At 35.0% G+C, this 20,030-nt stretch overlaps 1 protein-coding gene across 1 annotated transcript; it reads right to left on the reverse strand.

The window, feature by feature from the left end:
* Positions 1 to 628: 628 nt before the first annotated feature.
* On the reverse strand, positions 629 to 18,161 carry SUZ12 (SUZ12 polycomb repressive complex 2 subunit; the record flags this gene model as incomplete). The annotated part of the gene is made up of 11 exons (XM_009579340.1): positions 629 to 3,083; positions 3,419 to 3,498; positions 4,044 to 4,242; positions 4,714 to 4,871; positions 5,640 to 5,783; positions 6,230 to 6,321; positions 10,904 to 11,081; positions 12,761 to 12,866; positions 15,485 to 15,587; positions 16,387 to 16,618; positions 18,076 to 18,161. Coding segments are annotated over 11 exons (1,724 nt in total), but the record flags the coding sequence as incomplete, so codon positions are not given.
* Positions 18,162 to 20,030: the final 1,869 nt, after the last annotated feature.

Consider the following 20,030-nt stretch of genomic DNA (forward strand, 5'->3'; position numbering starts at 1 on the left):
CAAGTTTACAGAATCTATCTGTCATATCCTGTATTTCAGTATCTGAATTATTTTTACATGGAAAAAGGTTTTCAGTGCCTGCTATTCAACAGTTGCTATTCGGCCAAGCAGTGCAATTCCTCACTCGTTTTGTTCTGTAGTACCTGGAGTATCCATCCTCTACAGCCCCAGAGAAGCACTATTTTAAACTGATACCGATTTAAACTTTGCTCCAAATAAACTAAGTATCTTGTAAAACCTGTTTGAAACATTAACCACTTGCATGTAAAAAATGCACAAGTCTTATTTTTGTAACTGACACATCACAAGTGATGTTTCATTTTCAGTTATATAAATTATATTTCTAAACAGTAATACACAACTTACAGATAGATCTCAAGTATTCAGTTCTACCCCCTAGAAAGAATGAAAGTCTTTATAGTCTAGCTAAAAACCTGGTAATTCATGGAGACACCTTAAACATAACAAAAAGGCTGGACACAAACTTAGCTCCCTTTGTAACAATCTGGCAAAGGAAGAACAGGTATCCAAATTCTACAAGACATGCAGAAGAGAAAGTTTATACAAGGTACCGCTTGTGGCCTTCCTGCATGCACACAAAATGACTGGACAACCATCATGGCAGATTTTGTATTACTGAACTTTATGTACAAAAGCCGATTTCAAATAAAACATTTTAATGTAAAAACAATGGTTCATTTAAACAACTGAACTTGGTTTGGTTTTTGTTTTTGTTTGGGGTTTTGTTTTGTTTTTACATCTACTGTACCATTCAAATTCTTTTTAACCAGCTTACATGATATCTTCAAAATCTATCAAAGGTACATATAGAAAAGGCATCTTTATAAATAGAAAACAAAGGGATTTTTTCAGCTTTTATTATAAATTGACATGACATACAAAGTTTACTGGACAGAAGTAATTTCATTACTATTTTTGGGGGGATCACCAACTTTTTGTGCAAACAATGCTAGCCTTCTTTTAAGCATTAAGAGCATAACTGCTTAAGAAATGACATAAGCAATAATTCTAGAACTACATCTCCCCTAAAATAATCTATTTTTTTACATATGTGCACAGCTTTAGCAAATTAAAGCCAGAGAGAAATGCTTGATGTACTATCCAGAGGCATAATTAGAGTTTGCTAAAACTCAGAGAGCTGGCAAATTCAAGAAGTTTGTAATGAAAGCTGCAGTTTCCCTCTTTCCTATTTTGTACACAAAATCAGTGACTAAGAACTTAATACTGGATGACAAATCACATCCACACCATTAGTTAAATAGTCTCACAGTTAAACACATCTTAAGGACCATCAAAATCAGTATTTACATTTTATAAATTTCTGAAGACACCATTAGAAAGCTTATATACCCCTTAAACAAATAGGGAACTGCATCTCATGGTGATGGAATGAAATAAAAAATTAAAAATACCTGTATTTACAGCAGCATTGTTCCTTTATAAATAAAGAATATGAAAAATGCAATATTTTAAGGATAATAAAAAATTGAGGTGATGTCACTCAACCACAGTGCTTGCTGGAATAAACCCTTCGGTGCTGATACTGTACCAGTAGTGAAACCACTTTCCATTGGAAAAAATCTGTAAACGTATGCATAAAATGTGTTAACAGCAGTGCAAAACTGCTCAAATATAGTTTAGTCAGCATCTTAGTATCTGTATTGAATACAATACATCACAGAATACTTGCATAAGAAGTGCAACACATTTTCTGGTCCAATTTTACAGTGCATTTTTCCCTCAAGAGTGGCATCTCGAAAGCCAAAGCTAAACCTATGGCCTGGACTTGCAGTCTGTACTCAGGCAAAACAGCAGGCATAAACTTCAAAAGAAGTTAATCGACGTAATGCCTACATACTGACTAAAGACTCTCGGCTTTAGCATGGCACACTATGATGCAGAACCCCAGTAAAAAGGTTTTACATCAAATAGTTTGTGTAGCTGTGTAAATGTGTAATAAAAATATAAAGGAGCTAATGTTCAAGTTTAAAATGGTACACTGGGTGATCAATACATCAGAATTATCCACGAAAACCAAACTGCTGGTAACCTCAAAAAGCCAAGGTGGTACTTGACTGTGTCTGTAACATGAAAAGCCAAAATCTTTCCAAACAGGCACAAGACAAAGGAAGTGCTAAGTTCGCCAACTCTGATAATTTTCATGTAAAAAAAATTAATTTGTAATTTATGATCAATTGATAAATGATTTCAAATACAAGGATCAAGGTTAAACTTTAAATAGTGAGACGTTATTTTCACAAAAAGCTAACTGGAGAATTTCTAAATAAGAAAAGCAGAAACTGTATCCCAATCCCCTTTCCCCAATGTTTCACAACTTCATGGCAGGAAAAACAGCCAGATACAGATGCAAAAATCTTAATATAAAAACGGTTTTACATATACTTAAATTATGTAAATTCCATAAAGTTCTTAAGACACTAATTACTAAAATTACAAAAAGATTTTCATATTGCTCTTCATGCTCAAACTCTTAGAATATTGTCATTACATCACCAAAACCGATATACATGTAGTACTTGCATAATTAACTGAATAGAAACCCTGTTAAAACAATATCCTTGTTGAAATCATTTATTTCCATCCAGCAGTGCCTGTTTGGAATCTCTGTATTTTTGTGTGTAATTCTTTATAGAGCTCATGCACCCTAGAATGTCACTTCAATGCTTGTCCGTTGAATGGCATTTGACTTTTGACTTCAGAGCTTTTGTTTCTTGCTCTGTTTTGTGACACCTGAGATGCTATCCATTTCTGAAATTCTCTCTCTCATATTATTTTCACTATATCCATTTGTTGTCCCACTTTGTTCCTCAGAAGATTCCTCATCCGTTGGGGAGGCTGATTCTCCTTTCTCTAATTTCTGCTGCATCTCTCGGAGCCTGGCAACAGCTTTGTCTATTGACATTATGCTGATGAGGTTAAAGTCATGCATGCTGACCAGATGTAGCATAAAGTTTCGACACAAGTTCTTCTTAATTATTTTTTGTCCGTAATTTTCAACAAACAGCATACAGGCATGATTCATTTGATTGTCAGCAATAAACCTGCCAAATTAGAAAGCCATCATTATGCAAGTAGAACACTTTCAAAAACAAAAAGATACCCTACCACGTGGTTTATCAATGTAACTACATAGACCATCTATTACACAGTCTCAACATCTGCAATATTTTTTCTTTTCAAAGCCTTAGGGCTACTAAGCACGAGAACATTTTTTAAAAGCTTAAACAGTCAAAAGCTTGTTACCAAATTATCCTTCAGTGGTCCTTTCCTAAACACCTAACTGGATTTTAAGTGCTTAGTGAATTGCAATGCAAAATGGTCAACCAAATCTATACCATAATTTATTTGTATCAAAACTAAGTTTATAGTAACATACCCGTGCTTCATAACATGAAGATTCCATAATTTCATCACTTCTTTCTCTCCTTCGTTAACATCAGAAAATTCTTCAATTTGCTGGAGAGATACAGCATTGGGAGAAAGGACAGGAGAAGAAGCAAACACACACATCAGAACCGCATGTCTGCTGACAAGTAGTGAAAGCACACTTAAAATTCAACTTATGCTACCTATACACCACAGAAATAACTACTGCTGAAAATTCAGGCACTGCAGTCAAAAAGGTCGGAAAAAAGTTATATCATGTAGAGACATGTAATTTATCATGTGATGATAAATTACTTCCATATTACATACACACACCGCTGTGTACTCCTGTGGTACCAGCATCTCATCTTTGAAGGAGAAAACCAGCCAAGAATGAAAACTTGTTAGGACCCAGGTGGACTGAGCTAGCTTTGCAGAGATATACTTAAAAATACAAACTTTGATTTCATGAATTTCTATCATTAGTGTCTCAGCATCACAAAATTTTCTACTTACTCTTAAAGTAAATGCATCATTTTCAAAATATATGTCCTGTTTGTTCCTTACAACAACTGCAGACCATCTTTTAAAAACCACAATCCATTTAAAATAATTTGTATAAATGGAATAATTACAGTAATGGTTTTCTCCCGTAGCCATTCAGGGTCCTTTTCATCCTCACTGTCTACTTCCATTTCTTGTGGACGGAGAGGTAAACATGTGTCGCTGTGGAAATATAGCCGATTGTGCCCGCTGCTGTATGTTCGCTGCTGTTCTACTTCTCCATCTTCAGATTCAAGAAATTCTGACATACTTGCTTTCGTACGCTTCGGCCTAGCAGAAGGAAAAAAAAGTAACTGCTTTCAACCATCATATCAAATATGCAAATACTAAGAACCATAATTGATTAATACAAATTATTCTTTTAAGTTCTAGCTTTCAAAAATGTTGGGGGGGAGGGCAGAGAGAATCACCAGCAGTGAAATAAAACCCATTAAAAACCCAACACCCCGTTCCAATCCACACTCCACCCTTTTGGGGAAGAAAAGTTTTAGGATAAGGCAATTAAAAAAAGTTACATCATTATGAATAGATACTGCAACTGAAAAGTAGTAGAAAAATCACAGATGAAGTTATCATCCTTCAGTAACATTTTATTTAGTCATGAACTACCGTACTTTAATGATAGTGAAATTTAACACTGTTGATGTGCACCTACAGATTTACAAATCCCTAGGCTTCACAAATCCGGTCCATATGCTCTATTACACAAATACAGGTAGACCTTGTTTTCCGTCTCCCCACCTGCAAACAAGTATGTGTGTGATAGGAGTTCTTTTGACCGGTCCATTGCGACTGAAGGCAAATCCAGGTTGACGATGGATATCCTGGGGATTTCCTGCATAGGAGCCATCATAGCACTCATTGATAGATACGTCTATCCTAGCACCTTTTGGATGATACTGAAACAGATAATTGCGAATATACTTAGCAAACAGTAATGACAATACATCAGGAGGTTTAAACAAGTAACCTTTTCAATTCTGAATACCTTAAATATCACCCTGTCAATAACCTGACACAGCTCTAGTTTCCTTTTACAACACCCAAGTAATTTTTAACCTCTAGAAACAAATTATACTAAAGCTTCCTTGCTCTGTACCATTTTACTGTTTTATATAAAACCACTCAGAATAGAACTAATTGTAAAATTAAGGAAAATACCAGCAAAAGACATTTTCTAGAAATAGAAATTAGAACATTTCTAACCAGCTAAGCAGTGAAGTTTCAGAATAATAATCTGAGCAGGGTAGTGGGTATAAGGAAACTACATTATCTTCAAATAAATAGGACAGAACTTCTCTTTAAGGTCAGATTAGTAGGAACAGGTCCTATCAGCATAAGTAAATATAATACTGTATTTAAATGTTTACTGCCTTCCTAAAGCTTCAAGAGACTTCCAACCAAGTGTAGATTACGTTGCGTTCTACATCACATAAAAAGAATACATTAATGCAAAAGCAGCAGCTAAAAAAACCCAAACATGACACACACAAATTTTTTTCCCCCTGTAACACACAAACATTCACATGATGTTCAAAGGAAGCTGCATTTAACCTGTAGATACAGTCCTGCAACTTAACAGGCTAGCAACAGAATCACTGCATATATAATATCTGTGACAGATTGTACAGTGTTTCATAATGCTAAACTACAAAAAGACTACTTACAACATAATTAAAGATAAATCTGCTGTGGCAAAGTTTAAGATGTTTGAGTAAACTATACAGTTTCCGACAGTTCAGTGTGCACCACGGGCAATGCAAGTCATCTCGGGCTTCAGTCTGCTGTCTCGTGTTGTTGTTATAAAGGAACTGATGCAAACAAAGGAATGGGTAGTATTAGCACCAAATGCGTTTCATTCACTAACCTCCCAACCCCCAAAACAAAGTTGGACATCATTTCAGGAAACCCCTACAGTAAGTTCTTGGGAACACTACATCAGCTCAGTGTACTGAAACACTGGTATTTCAAGAATTTTTTCCCCATAGGGAGACCACCTGTCCCCCTCCAGATGTCTAACAAGAGAGATGTCCTTTGTATTTCGGAATGTCAGACGTGCCCACAGGAAGATTAGTTTTCTAAAATACTTCCTGTAAGAAGAAATATGTGGAATGGCTCTTAATATGTGAATCTGAGACCCCTTAAGGCATCCACTAAAAAGGCAAATGGAAATTTCCACCCAACTCAGAAGAGAAGTGAACATTTTAATTCATGCAATATTTACAATCTTTTTCGCCCTAACGCTTATTTTCAATACCTGGTAAAATATTCGCAACTTTTGTCGAGGTTCATTTAAAACATCTCTCTCTTTTCTTGTTTGAAGGTCTGTCGGCAAGGATTCTTTCACAGCTGAAAAAAACACATATAGACATACATTTCTTTGGTGAAGAGGAAAAAAAAGACATTGTTTCTTACCCAAGTATGGAAGTTCTGAGAAGGGCATACTGCTGCTGAAGGAAATGGGCTACTCTAGTGTACTTTGAAATAAGTAGCTCATATCAGCAACAAGGAAGTCTTGATGCTCAGCTTCCTTCACAAATCTAGAGGCAAACCCACCACTTTTAAACACCAGATTTATCTCCAGTTTTTGGAGAACCCTTCAGAGAACTTAAAAACTGTCAGGAAAAAGCAACATTTTTCTTAGTCCATTTAAGCAAACAGAGAATTCTTTAGGTATAGCTAAAAGCAGGTGTGGCTGGGAAATAAAAAAGAAAGACAGCTTTCAGATGGCTGCATTGGAAATACATTGCTTAAATTCAATTTCAGAAGTTTCCCAAGTCACACAACAGACAAAACAGTATGAAATGCAAGTAACACACAAAATATTTAACTGAAACTTTAACCCTTAACTCTTATCCCTCAAACACTTACTGTTTGTGCGTGTAATGGCACTGCTCAGTTGCCTCTGAGCCTCTTCCATACATTTTAATCTCAGTAAGATTATTTGATTCCATACAATCAACAAGCAACCCGACATATCTAAGCAGGTTTTTAAATCTACCCTCAGGAGAAACCAAATAATGACACCTACTTGCTTCTGAATGGTGAAAAAAATTGCATCAGAGAAATTACAATTCCGTGGCTCAGTTACTTTGAGCACTTTCTAATTATAGCAAAGCTTAAGCCGCCACATTTAGAAAGTCTTTCATGTCTTTATTCCACTGGTCTGCCCTGGGAGACATCCCAAAGTAAAATGACAACACCAAATTCATATACCCTTGGGAAAGATGCACTGGATCTTTTTCTTTTACTATCAGAACCTCTAACTGATAGAAGTTTCCTACTATTTTCACTCTCCTCCTTTCTTGGTATTCAGAGACTGAAAACAGCATGACCATCATAAATACCCTACAACTATTGCATTGCACTACCATATATTCCTGTATTAAGAGTCTGCTGTACTGTTTTGGAAAGTGGCTCTTGCTGTAACTTTATCAATTTACTGGAATACTTAGCTTCTCTGATGCAAGAAAAAATGGGTTCTATCAGTACATTAGCAATGCAGCCTTGCCACGTCCCTATTGCCTCTATATTTATTATGTAGTCAACTAGTACACACCTTCTAGAGTTAGTCAACATACTATCATTTCTTTTGCAAGTCTGAGCATAAAACCTGCCTAACAAATTACAATATAGGTCTCCAAGAAACTCTAAAATACAAGGAGGCCTGGTATGAGGAAGTAAAGAGAAAGCAGAACAACTTTTACAGTGAAAGTTCAAGTACTTCTCTGCTTCTGTTGCCTTCCTTCTGTTGGAAATTACTTCGTGTCTGTGTGCATTAAGTGTCAGCCATTCATGCCGATTTAAGAAACCTAAGGGTCTGCAATCCCTAGCTCAGGTAAAATATTCAATTCAGAAGACAGGAATCAGTTTTATTCATGCACTCCTTCCAAAGACAAAGATGTCTGTAGGTCATCATTCTAGTTAGGGATCATTCTAGACAGTGGCTTCTGCACAGATAGGGGTGAAATTCTTCTTGCTCTAACTTTTTTATTACTACACACTAAAAGCAGTGAAAAAAATTGCTACTCTTAGGAAGTCTCACCAGAGATGAGCTATCGTTGACCCATCAAGTTTCCCAACATATACTGTAATACAACTGCACAAAAAGCACGTTTGGAAAAACAGTATTTTTTTCATAATAATCATTCCCTTGCTATTATTACTACAGCTCCAAAACCTCACAGTTATATATCCAACACAAAATCAAACTGAAATACCATTTTGCACAAATTCTCCGATGCACTACCGTAGATGAACCCCAAAACTCCAAGCAAGGCAACTCTTTACAAACAGTGCCTGACTACATACCCCAGAGATTAAGCCTGGAGACAGAACCACTGCACTCCAGATAATTACTTTTATAATAGGGACCTAGAAGTTTCCTTAATCACACAGTCCCAATCTAGTTACAAGCTTGAAAATACTGATTACTCTGAAGTGAATCGGGTGCCAGTCGAGAGTGTAGGTACGTTCATAAGTGTTTAAACAATGGGAGCAGCCTGTGCCTTCTGTACAATTTAAGTTTTCCCAGCTGTCCTTGGGCCTTACCTGCCAACACAATATTCCAAGCCAAAGTCACAAACAACTGTGAGCAAGACAAAAGAAAGATAGTATCTAGGCCAGCCCCCACTGGCACTTAGGAATCAAAGGGGAGTTTCAGATTAAATATGACCCTGAGACAGGAAACTGCTGTTAAAGGAAAAAAAAAAAAAAAAAAAGAGGACACAATGGTCATTCAAAGGTGCCTTTTCTATCTAGTGTCAAAAAGTATTTTAGTAGTAGCTTTTTTGAGCTAAGCTCTGGGACATCAAGGAAGAAACATGTTTTTAGAATCGTATTAACAAAATTGCAATTAAGCAAATGAACTAAATTAATCACAAATTTGTATTTAGCTTAATTTCTCAAGAAAATTATAATCAAACAGCATGCTACCTGCTGTACAGCTACATCACTTTGTGAAGTTTTCAGTTAACTGGACTGCAGTATACAATCAGTTACCCCCACCCCAGCAGCTACCCCCGTATTTTGCAAGAAGATCTAGACAACTCTTGAAGAAGAAAAAATCATGGGATTGTTTTTCACATCTAAACGTGTATCTTAATACTACAAATATTAATCTTCTACAAATACTAATCTTCTGCAAAACATCTCACAGCAAGCATGTGTCTGTTAATGTTTTTACATCATGCATGAATTTTAAAAAAAAAAGCGTGCTATCACACATTCTTTGAAAATTACCAAGGGTCAAATCTTGTAAGACCACTGAAATTTTCACGGTAAGTCCCAGCACTGATACTGATTAGCTAGCCTTACGTAAAGGGAAATATTCCCAGAAGACTTTCCATAAAGAAACTGATCTGGAACACATACCTGTTTTTTTAATATATACCTACAGAAATATCAAAGGACATTTTACAAAGTTTTTCTAAAATAGTGCTTAAAATCACCTATGTAAATTTAGGATAAATATAATTTTATATTCAGCAGCTTCACAAGACAAGCTTGTTAGTAACAGCAACAGCAGAATGACCAGTTTCTAGACATTTCAATAGCTCCTGAACTAATGTGTTTAAATATATAATGGGATATATTAATTTAACAGAAACTACAATTTTAGATTTCCAGTGAATAGTAGCAGACTGCATTAATGTTTTTGACATTATGTAATCTCCGAAGTAGTGGATCAGATTACAATGGTAATTACATTAAATTTTCAATGACACTGTAGCCTCCACAGAAGTGCCACTACTACATTAAATACAAACCAAGCAAAGAAGTAGAACCAAAATAATTGTATGCTACTTAAAATTGTTTCCATGAAGCAACCCAATTTTAAATAGTCTATCCACTACTGCTTTTAATGTGGTATATATTTAAAGTTATGACAAAACACTTCAAAAGCTGATTACGAAGTTTGACAATATGTAAACTCTTCTGGAAAGAATGTACAGGAACTAACTTGCAGAAACAAAACCAGTTACATTTCAGATCAGTGAAAAATTCCAAACTTAAAAAGCATTTAGTTTTAAATTACAATGCTCTAAACATTAATTAATAACTAGGCAGAAACTAGTTCAATAACACATACAGATTAATTTACCTATAACAAATAGAGACTTACCTCACATCGTAGTAATAGTTTGCAGACTTGCTGTTTTTCTCTTACCTCCACAGAATTATTTTTAGACAGTACTAATTGTAAGCCTGCATTCTATCTAGACAACCTCAGACTGCCCAAAATGAATAAAAGCAGAAAAAACCTTTAGGCCCAAACAGCAATCTTCGTTAACTTGTGTGAATATGCAGAAAATGCAGCTAAGTAATAAAAATATGTGTATTGTGCTACCATCATGGGACCATGCCTAGACATCAAACTATGTACGAAGGAGATTAGTGCCAGTTCATAAGCATTCTGAAAGAACCTGAGTTACCTTTACACCACAAACGTGCAATGTAATGTACAATATTTTAGACAGTCTCCGTCACATTTCATAGTAGCAGCTACGTTTTCCAAGAGCTAAATATATCATCTGATAGACAAATTTTAAAATTATTTTCGCTACAAAGCATAAAAAAAGGAACTTATTAATACTATAAATCCAAATACTTATAGAACAGTAATTAAAATGAGCAGAGCAAACCAGACAATCCTAGAAGTCCTATTCACAGATTTCCCCCCTAATTTATTTCACATCAGGATTTATGAGCATTGTATATAAATCACTTCAATATTGTCATGACTTCAAAGACCCCACTATTTTTAGCTTTTATACTTACCTTAAAAAATGTACAAAATATGGGATACAACAGATTTTTGCTTTTTCATATTTAAGATTACCTGAAGCAGTTGCACCAGTGAGTCAGGAACCCTGAAGTACAAAAGTGCTAAGCAGATGATTATTCAGCAGCAAAACCAAAGTTTGCTTACCTATAGTCTGAGTAGGTTTAACAGAATTGGGCTTGTTTTCTTGAGGGAGGCTTTCAGAATTTCGTGTTGCAAGAGGCTTAGCTATAGGAGCTGTAGACTTATCATTTGTGTCTCCTGTCCAACGAAGAGTAAACTGAAGTGTAGGTCCCTGAGAAAATGTTTCAAATGGAGGCAGCCTCTGGGGGGGAAATCAAAATAAAACAGCAGAATTAGTGTCCTCCCAGGTACAAAAACAATCATGAGAAAATATTCACAGAATGGGGACAGATGTAATGTTTTAATCACCTGAAGTCCTTGTGTTTTCAACAGGAGCATACACATTTAGATATACTAAAAAAAACTGAAAAAGATGACTATGCTGTTTCCTGCACATTACTGAGCAACCACTTTATGCACATACTCTGGCACATATATTGATCTTTGTGAGACACTAAACAGTAAAAAGCATGGGCCCTGACTAGAAAGAAAACAGCACTTACTCACCAGCCTGCTGCCAATGTACTTCTCTTTCTACTCACACCTACTCCTAATTCCGCTGTCCAGTATTGTATATTAATACACAATACACAAGCTTTAAAAACCGTACCGCTGCCTGCTGTAGAAATGCTACTGTAATGTTATCCTGTGGCTATGTTCTTATATTCCACTCACTTATCAAGTTAATAGCAATAAAGAAATAGAAGAGACCTGAGTCAAGTCCAAACTCCTATTATCAAGTATCATACCCTAAATTTACCAATGAGATTACAGAATTCCATCTTAAAAGCTCTTCATTATAGTTAGGCCTCATTAGTTTACAGAAACGCTATTGCAAAAACAGAAAATCAATGACAATGTGCTTATCAGATCTGGGTGATAAACACATTGGCCATGACTTCTCTTTGGGGTAGCACCTCCAGCATGAAAAACCTCTCTCACATTCTCCCAGCAACAGAAAGCAATCATATCTCTGTCTCAGTTTAACAAAGTTACAGCAATTTATATGTATCTTTTTAAGCACATTTACATGGGGAGGATCTCCTCCTATGATCTTTCTAAAAGCTGTTTCTAGCTTTTTCAATTTTAATTTCTTGAACGCAGTTTAACAGAATCAGAAACAGTATTCCAGGCAAAGGCTGAACAGGATAATAGAGCTTATAACTATATTTTTACTATATACTTTGGATCATCTCTGCTTTTTTCATAATTATATAATCATGTTGATACACAACTACTTTACAACCATCTAGAATTTTCATATTCTTCTCCTCAGTCACTTACAACTGATACTCTCCCAGGACCACAGGAGCATGTGGCTATGCAAGTGCATACAGTCACCCGCATTCACTGTATCACTGAGTGTTGATTCACCTCAGCCAACAATTTCTCTCTGCACAACACCTTCTCCTACGCTGACACACCCTCCTTCTTTCATCACTAAGTTTCATCAGCATTCTCTTAAGGTATGTGTGTAAGATCACACTTATGAAAGCTCTGGGTTCCTCTTTCTTTCCCTGAAATATTCTGCTTCTGCAGTTTGTTACTTTTGATTTGTCCAACTTGAATTTCTTACAGTAACAAACATTTATTTTGCCTGATTTTATAAGACAGAAATTCAGAAGTCATTGAAAGAGACAGCTGCTATGCCTACAGTAGTTAACATCTGCTTGTATTAACGATCTAATGTAGCCAAAGTTTTCCTAAACCGAGAGCTAAATTAAAACTTATGTCCATACATCCTGAAAAAAGTACTATTTCCTATTCAATTTAATCCATTTTCAGAGGAACAGCCACTGACTGCACTTCGAATTGTGTTCCACCTTAATCCAGACCATTTTAAGTAAAGACAGCTCTTTCAGCCACTAAAACAATCCATACCTTCCCATCAAGTATTGTTTCCCATGTTGCTCTTTTCTTGCTAATGGGACACTCTTCCATTTCCTGCATGGCCACTTCGTATTCCCCATCCAGAAGTTGCAAGCGCCTATCAAGACAAAGTATGTATTATGAGTAAAGCCGCTCATTTTGTTTTCCTATTAAAATGTAGAATATATTTCACAGCAACTAAGTTTCCATGAAACTAAAGGCAGATTTTCAGGCAAATTTATTTGGCAACTAAGTGTGAATCTTAGGTAAACACCATCATAACGAAAAAGCTGCCTAATGCCAAACGTTAACGCAAAAGCCTCCATCCAAGCAACTCCAAGAGATGTAGGAAAGCTATTGTTAATACAAAATTAATACTATGATGGGAATCTTCCTGTGAAGAAACAAAAAACAAAGTTAATGACACCCGCTCCAAATCATCTCTCATTTATTCCTGCTTTATTAATAACTACTTTGTTCTAGCAAACGAGTATGACCTTTAATCAGGCCTCCAAAACTAAAGAATCCTATCTTCATATCACAGTCATGTCAGATGTAACCTTAAGAGAACTTCAACATAGTAAGTATGAAGTATGACGTTCTCAAAAAGAAAACAAAAAAAAATGCTTTATGTAGACTAGAATGGGTAATGCAAACATGTTAACCAACATGCTACTTTTTTACTTTCCTCCCTATCTCACCCTGCTTCCTCCTATGTAGCAGTCTGTTCAGTGAGGCTTGAGAAATTCTGATTTCTACTTAAATAGTTTTATTTTGTTGCCACCTGCTGAGTGAATTAAAGGTATAGCCTCTGGAAAATGTTTCATGGACACATGTGTTCTAAAGATATCAACACAAATCAGCAAGTAATATCAATTCACAATACAAGCTCACTTTCCCAAGATTTTGTATTTTTTCTTTTGAGACATTACTTTCTGAAGCAATGGCATCGAATTCCTGACAACAGATCATAAGCTACAGAAGCATCATTTCAAATAAGTGAGTGGTTGCTAAGTAGATAAATTCCATGTGAATGTATGCAAACTGTTAAACAGTTTGAACTTGGGAATTCAAAAAGGCTGTTTCTGTTTCTAGACACTTGAGTATTCTACAGTGAGATATTGGAACAGGTAAACTACAGCCTATCTTTTTCTTTTACATGTAAACTATATTACAGCAGAAGTATCCCAGCAGAATAAAGTTATAAACACACCAAGTAAACCATCAGAGACCTTTTGTTCTATTTCTTGACAGCATGCAAACCACTAACTCCTTCATCATTTCCTCTATCTAGAACAGTAAGAGCTTCAAAAGTTAAAAAACCCCATATATAGATAAAGAAGATAAAGATACTTTTCCTAGATCTGCATGACATGCATAATCTTTTTCCAGGCCTGGAGTCTGGGTAAAATAACTATTCTTCAATTTCTTCATCAAACAGAAGACTGTAATTTCAAGAGGTTGACATAAATCAATAGCTTATACTTTACAAAAATCCACAAATAATTAATCAAGTTAATAGCTTACATTTTGAAGATCGCTTTCCACATAAAGTAAAATTTTAAATATTTTTTTAAAAAAATACCAATTTTAATGCGTGATTTGGTTCTGCTGCAAATCAGGCAGTGTCACTTATACAGCAGCATGGCTGAAAATGTCCTAGCTTATGTATAATCATTACAAAACCACCTAACGGTTCATATCATGCTTAGCATATTAAAGTTCTCCAGTGGAATTAAGTAATGGAAAAGAACAAAATATTGTCAAGACTGCCAAGAAGATACATATTAGAGAAAGACATTTCTTAAAAAAACCCTACTCAAAATATAAGACTTCTAAAACCGTATTTGGATAAATGACCATTTTGTCAGAATCACTTGGGGCTATGTTTTAAGCAGCTTTTTCTTGAAGCTGTATATTATCTAGATACCTCCCTCCACCTGGGATCTACATTTGCCATGGAGAGAACTCTTATTTTCATATACTGTATTTTTGCTGTTGCTATCATCTTCTGCAGGACAAACAACTACAACGTCCACTTACCGGTAAATGGTACGCTACTTATCTTCTGAACTATCTGGATTGCTCTGAACATGTGAGTTCACCCCACTCTACCTTCTTTAAAATATATTAAGTAGTGTCGAGATAACAAATATTAAAATATTTCATCACACTTAAACTACATGACAGAGTAAGCCTATTATGATTTTAACTACTTCTTTGATTTCAGTGTAGTAATGGAGCACTAATGTCTTCTTTAGGTGCCAGCAGAATAAGATCTGTGACTGCATCAGCAAGAGTCTGGGCATGGAGAAAATTATGCCACCAAATAGAATGTAAGCAGTAGCGTATTTCAGAGACTTTTTGTTCGTTTGTTTGATTTACTTTTCAATTATGCTGTCACTGATCTTTAACAGAACCACAGAAACTACATCTGTCAAAAAAACTGACAAGGAACAGACAAAAATGATGCATATTAACAGGACAATACTTGAGTTCATAAAAGGGAATAATTTACAACTGCCACCGAACAGGTCTCAGTATAAAATGTGCATTATGAAACCTGTAGACCTTTTTTTTTTAAAAAAAGACAATAAGTCTAAGCTTTTATTGTAACTACCAACTAAAAATGCAGCCAGAGACAGCCAACACTGAAAGTAAAGAAGAGATTTAAGTTTAATATTAAACAAATTCCTAACAAGTAACAGAAACAATATTTATTTTGGATAAGAGTACCTGTTTTTATCAAATACAGTCATTTGTGCTACAAATGTCTTTTCCCCATCTTCACGATTTGAAGAGTTTCTTTTTCTCCTAGCTGGAAGCTCCTCATTGACATCTGTACATAAAAAATATGGTATTCAATTATTATATAAGCACAAATTGAAAAGATCGAACAACTTCTGTGCAATTGTAAAATATAACTGGCTGTTGATTATGTCAGATGTGTCATACAACAGAAAAGAACATAGTATTTAATGAACAGTTCAATGGCAATGGAAAGAGCACTTAGCTTAACAGTAATCATATTTTAGATATATTCACATATATTTATAGTTTAGTCATATTACTCTGTCAGCATAAAGGATTTGGGATTTGACCTTCCTCCTCTTACAGCTATAAAATAGTGAGAAATAAAGATTTTCATTCTACATGCACTCTTCAAAGCTGTAACATTTGTGATGTAACATAACATGTCTTGGTAAGATTAAGAAAATAGCTTTTAAAAATTTGTTATTAAGGTATTTTCTTTATTGGCTAGTCATTTAGTTTTGATGAAAGACCATGATAGCACCTACAGCTGAGTCAGTAGTGACCAGTGTTGCTGGAGGTTTAATGATAGTCACAGAGATCACAGGGCGCTCTTACATTATTCACCCCCCAACAGTGTTGCCTCACACCTTCACCTTCACGTTAGTAAAAACTGGTGTTAAATTTACACAGAAATAGAAGAACAGCTTCTAGCTACCAACTGTATTTTAGCTGCAATATGAAAGACTGAAAACAAATGAAAGCCAGTTCAGTCACTCATCTATTACTGGCCCTTCTCAGAGTATAACATACACTGCAGATCAAGACAACTATATACGTGTCTACAAGATAAACCTTGTAAAAGCATATTTAAAGACTGAAGTTACCAATGTTTTCATTAGTTTCGCCATTGATTAGTCCATTAAACTCTCTTCTTCCTGGGCGAGTTACTCTGAATAACAATGAGTAAGACTTCACCATATGGCTGTTGCTTGGTTCAAACTCATTGCTGGAAACTGCAAGTGATGGGAAGTTGCCTGGTTTTATTTGGCTGAGGTCTGGGTTTAAAGGCACCTGCTTTTTACCTGTAGGAACCTGTCTTATCGGACAACTGACATCCTGTAGGAAAACAAGAAAGCTAAGTTTTAGGTTTTTAGAATACAAAGTAAAGACATTAAGTGTTAAAATTTGTATCATTTATGAACCGTACTTGTCCTGCCATCCTTTGAAAATAAGCCTTGTAAGAGATGTAAATAAAAAAATCTGGAGTAACAATTCCAGGTTTTAAATGTAGAAACAGATATTTGAAAGTGTAAATAAAACCAGCATTTTATACCCACTTCTGGCAGCAGCCATCTTTCTCCAAGTAATTAAATTAACACTAACATGAGGCATTCAGAAAGATTGTAGAACAGTCATTAATACTAATTTAATTCTGTTTACCTAAAGAAATTAAATGTTTTGGTTATATATATATTTCAAGGGCTTCCTATCTTCTCCTTCCAATATTACAAAGTGCACTTTGTGCTATCTGGGAGATAAAGAACCACTTACCTAGGATTTATTATATTCAGTATTTCTCAAATAGATCATTGAGCGCTGCGTAGTATTGGAAAAACAAGGCAAGATGGCCTAAGTACGAAACTTGCAGCAAAACATTTCAAATAACCATCAGCACCTCCTGCTTTTACCATATTTATCTATACTATAGCAAGTAACAAAATTGGCTAGAAACAATATTAACTCTTAAAAACATGTCAAAACAGCTTAACATTCTTAGGGAAAATATACAAAGTTCTGACTGCAAATCTTTCCCTTTTTGGTTAAAAATTACAGCATGCATTACTGAGCCTCCCATATTCCCATAGCTGTGAAGATAATCTACCAACTGGTGTGAAAAAAACATAGCTAAAACAGCAAGCAAATTCAAAGATGCTCTAAAAAAAAAAAAAAAAAAAAAAAAAGAGAGATGAAAATTGTTTATGATTCATAGTAGCTAAAATCTGCAATAATTGAGATGATCAATGTAAAAAACATAGGTACAGAAAAAGCAAGGAAAGAGACAAGACTTGGCAGATGACTGGGGAATTCAAAACAATTACAACTTGTTCTCTTTTATTTCTAAACTCTTAAAGGCATAGACTATTTTATGATTTTGTGATTGCCTGGTTTACTTAAGCCTCTGGACATCACAACAGAAGTAATAGTTTCATGATGTCATACAAAAAAATTGAAGTAAAAATAGAGGTGGCTGAAATTCACAATGAGTGAATCTAACTTAGAAGCAAGCTAAAGTCAATGAACAAAGCTGAATGTTTTTTAAAACTTCCAATTATTTCTCACGGAGCAGAGCAAAATCCATATATATATATATATATTTGCTTCTGAAGAATCCCTCACCCAGTCAATAGAAAACAACTTGAATAGATGAGTTCTTAAATTCAAAGACTAAATTAATCTCAACAGAAGCATCATTTCACCATTACCTTGCTGTATGGCAATGTTAAATAGATGTTCCAGAATCAGGTAAACATTTTGCTTTACTATATATTAACACTTTGTCAAATCATTTTTACCTTTCGTTTCTTGTGGCAAACTTTCACAAGCAGTACTTCCAGGGTTACAGAATTTTGTTCATTCTCTGAGTTTTGTGATGGCTTATCTAAACAGAAAAATATTTTAAGTTCTGAAAAAGTGAAGATCTAGTCAATGGTGTAAATCCACCTGTAATTACTTTTTAACCATAGGTACCTCCAGGCACAAAGACCTCTAGTCAAATTCTAAGTTTCAAAGCTCCCCAAACTTACTGCAAATTCCCACTTGAGAACATATTCTAGCTATTCCAATACTAGCAGATTAAAAAGCATAGTTGATCTCCAATGTTTAAAAAAGTAAGCTTGCTACCTTTCACATTGCCAAGACCTTTTTATAGCAGAGAAAAAGAATATAGATTTAAGGAAAGTCAGAATACACTAATTACAGATAAGTCAAATTATTTCCTATAATTTTTTTTCTTTACAGCTTGCAAACCTCAAATTTGGTTTGCATCAAAACTTAAGATCCTGATGCTATCAGACAGGAAAACAAAACAAAATTTGAAAAACCCTTAAAGATTATGGAAGGTTAAGTATATGCAGAACAGCTGTTAAAGGACTCTTGAAAGAACCTGAAAAAAGTCCTAGAAAAGAAGACTTGGCTTCACAGTCTCTGCACTATAAATTTCCTAGAGCCTGGAATCTTCAAGATGGCTACTAGCAGCAGTTTGATCAGCCATGCCAATTAAGAACTGCCTTACAAAATAAATTTCAGTGTATGGTAAGAGAACCTTTAATCATTTGAATTTATATTGATCTAGAAATGTGCCCTCATATGGAAAAAGAATAGAAAGATAAAACTTGATTATGTATCTAGTTAAAAAATAGCTTGCGGAAGAAATTCTGAAAAACAATGATCAGCCAAAACTGAATGAATCTGTAAGAAGTTATTTCTGCTCTTTTAAAATCTTACAAATATCATTATGGGCTCAAGTTAAAAAGCACAGTGGCTTCACCTTAGTCCACGTCACAAAGAATGTGACATTCAGTGAAATACTTTTTTATGCTCATCAGATATAAAGAGCAAAGCTTTAGCGTAGTAAAGACAATATAACCCATGTCTCTTCACTTGCTTTCCTCCTGACACTATATGCACATTCAACAAGCTTAATATGTTTCAGTTGAGAGTGAGTTCTGGTAACTGATCTAGAAACATTAGCAGTTTTATGAAACAAATGGATTTTTAAAATTGTAAACACAAGACATATTAGAAAACTTCTTAGCAAATACAGAAACTCGGGGCGGGGGGGAACCCAAACAAAACTCCATCATGCTCTCAGTTTCAAGAGTTTCTAACATAATTTCTATCCAGACAAATAAGCATATTAATTGCACCAGCTTCATTAATTTAAGTATTTTCTATATTTAATATTCACTATAGCATACATTACTTATGTTAGCGATATCCTTTTCTATGGTACAAATGACCATCAGGCTCTCACTATATGTATTAGTCTCTTGAAGTGAAAGGTTTTTATAGTTAACAGTAGAGTCACGTAATCTAAACATTCAAAAACACACGGAAAGTCATCAAATATATTAACATCTCGAAAAATCTACTACAGCCCATGTCTATGTAAGACCACACCATAATAGAAAAGCAGTAAGAAAAGCAAGGTCTGTCAGCAAAATGTATGGAACAACTACCCTATCCACTAGGTATTTTAAATTCCATACGTGAGGTTTACTACTATGTACTGTCCTGGAAGGATCAGATTTTGAAGTTACATATTTGAATTTAAGACACACCAGCATACCTTTTCCTCCACCTTTATTCTAGACTTCTCTATTCTCATCAGTAGCTGTCCCAAAAGGTCCTTCTCTCTTGTGGTTTCCCAGCTTAAATACTGAATGCAACTGTGCTGGGTTTGGCTGGGACAATTTTCTTCATGGAAGCTAGTACGGGGCTATGTTTTGGATTTGTGCTGAAAACAGTG

This window comes from Fulmarus glacialis, unplaced genomic scaffold (assembly GCF_000690835.1).
Source record: "Fulmarus glacialis isolate BGI_N327 unplaced genomic scaffold, ASM69083v1 scaffold19186, whole genome shotgun sequence".
NCBI classification, from domain to species: domain Eukaryota; kingdom Metazoa; phylum Chordata; class Aves; order Procellariiformes; family Procellariidae; genus Fulmarus; species Fulmarus glacialis.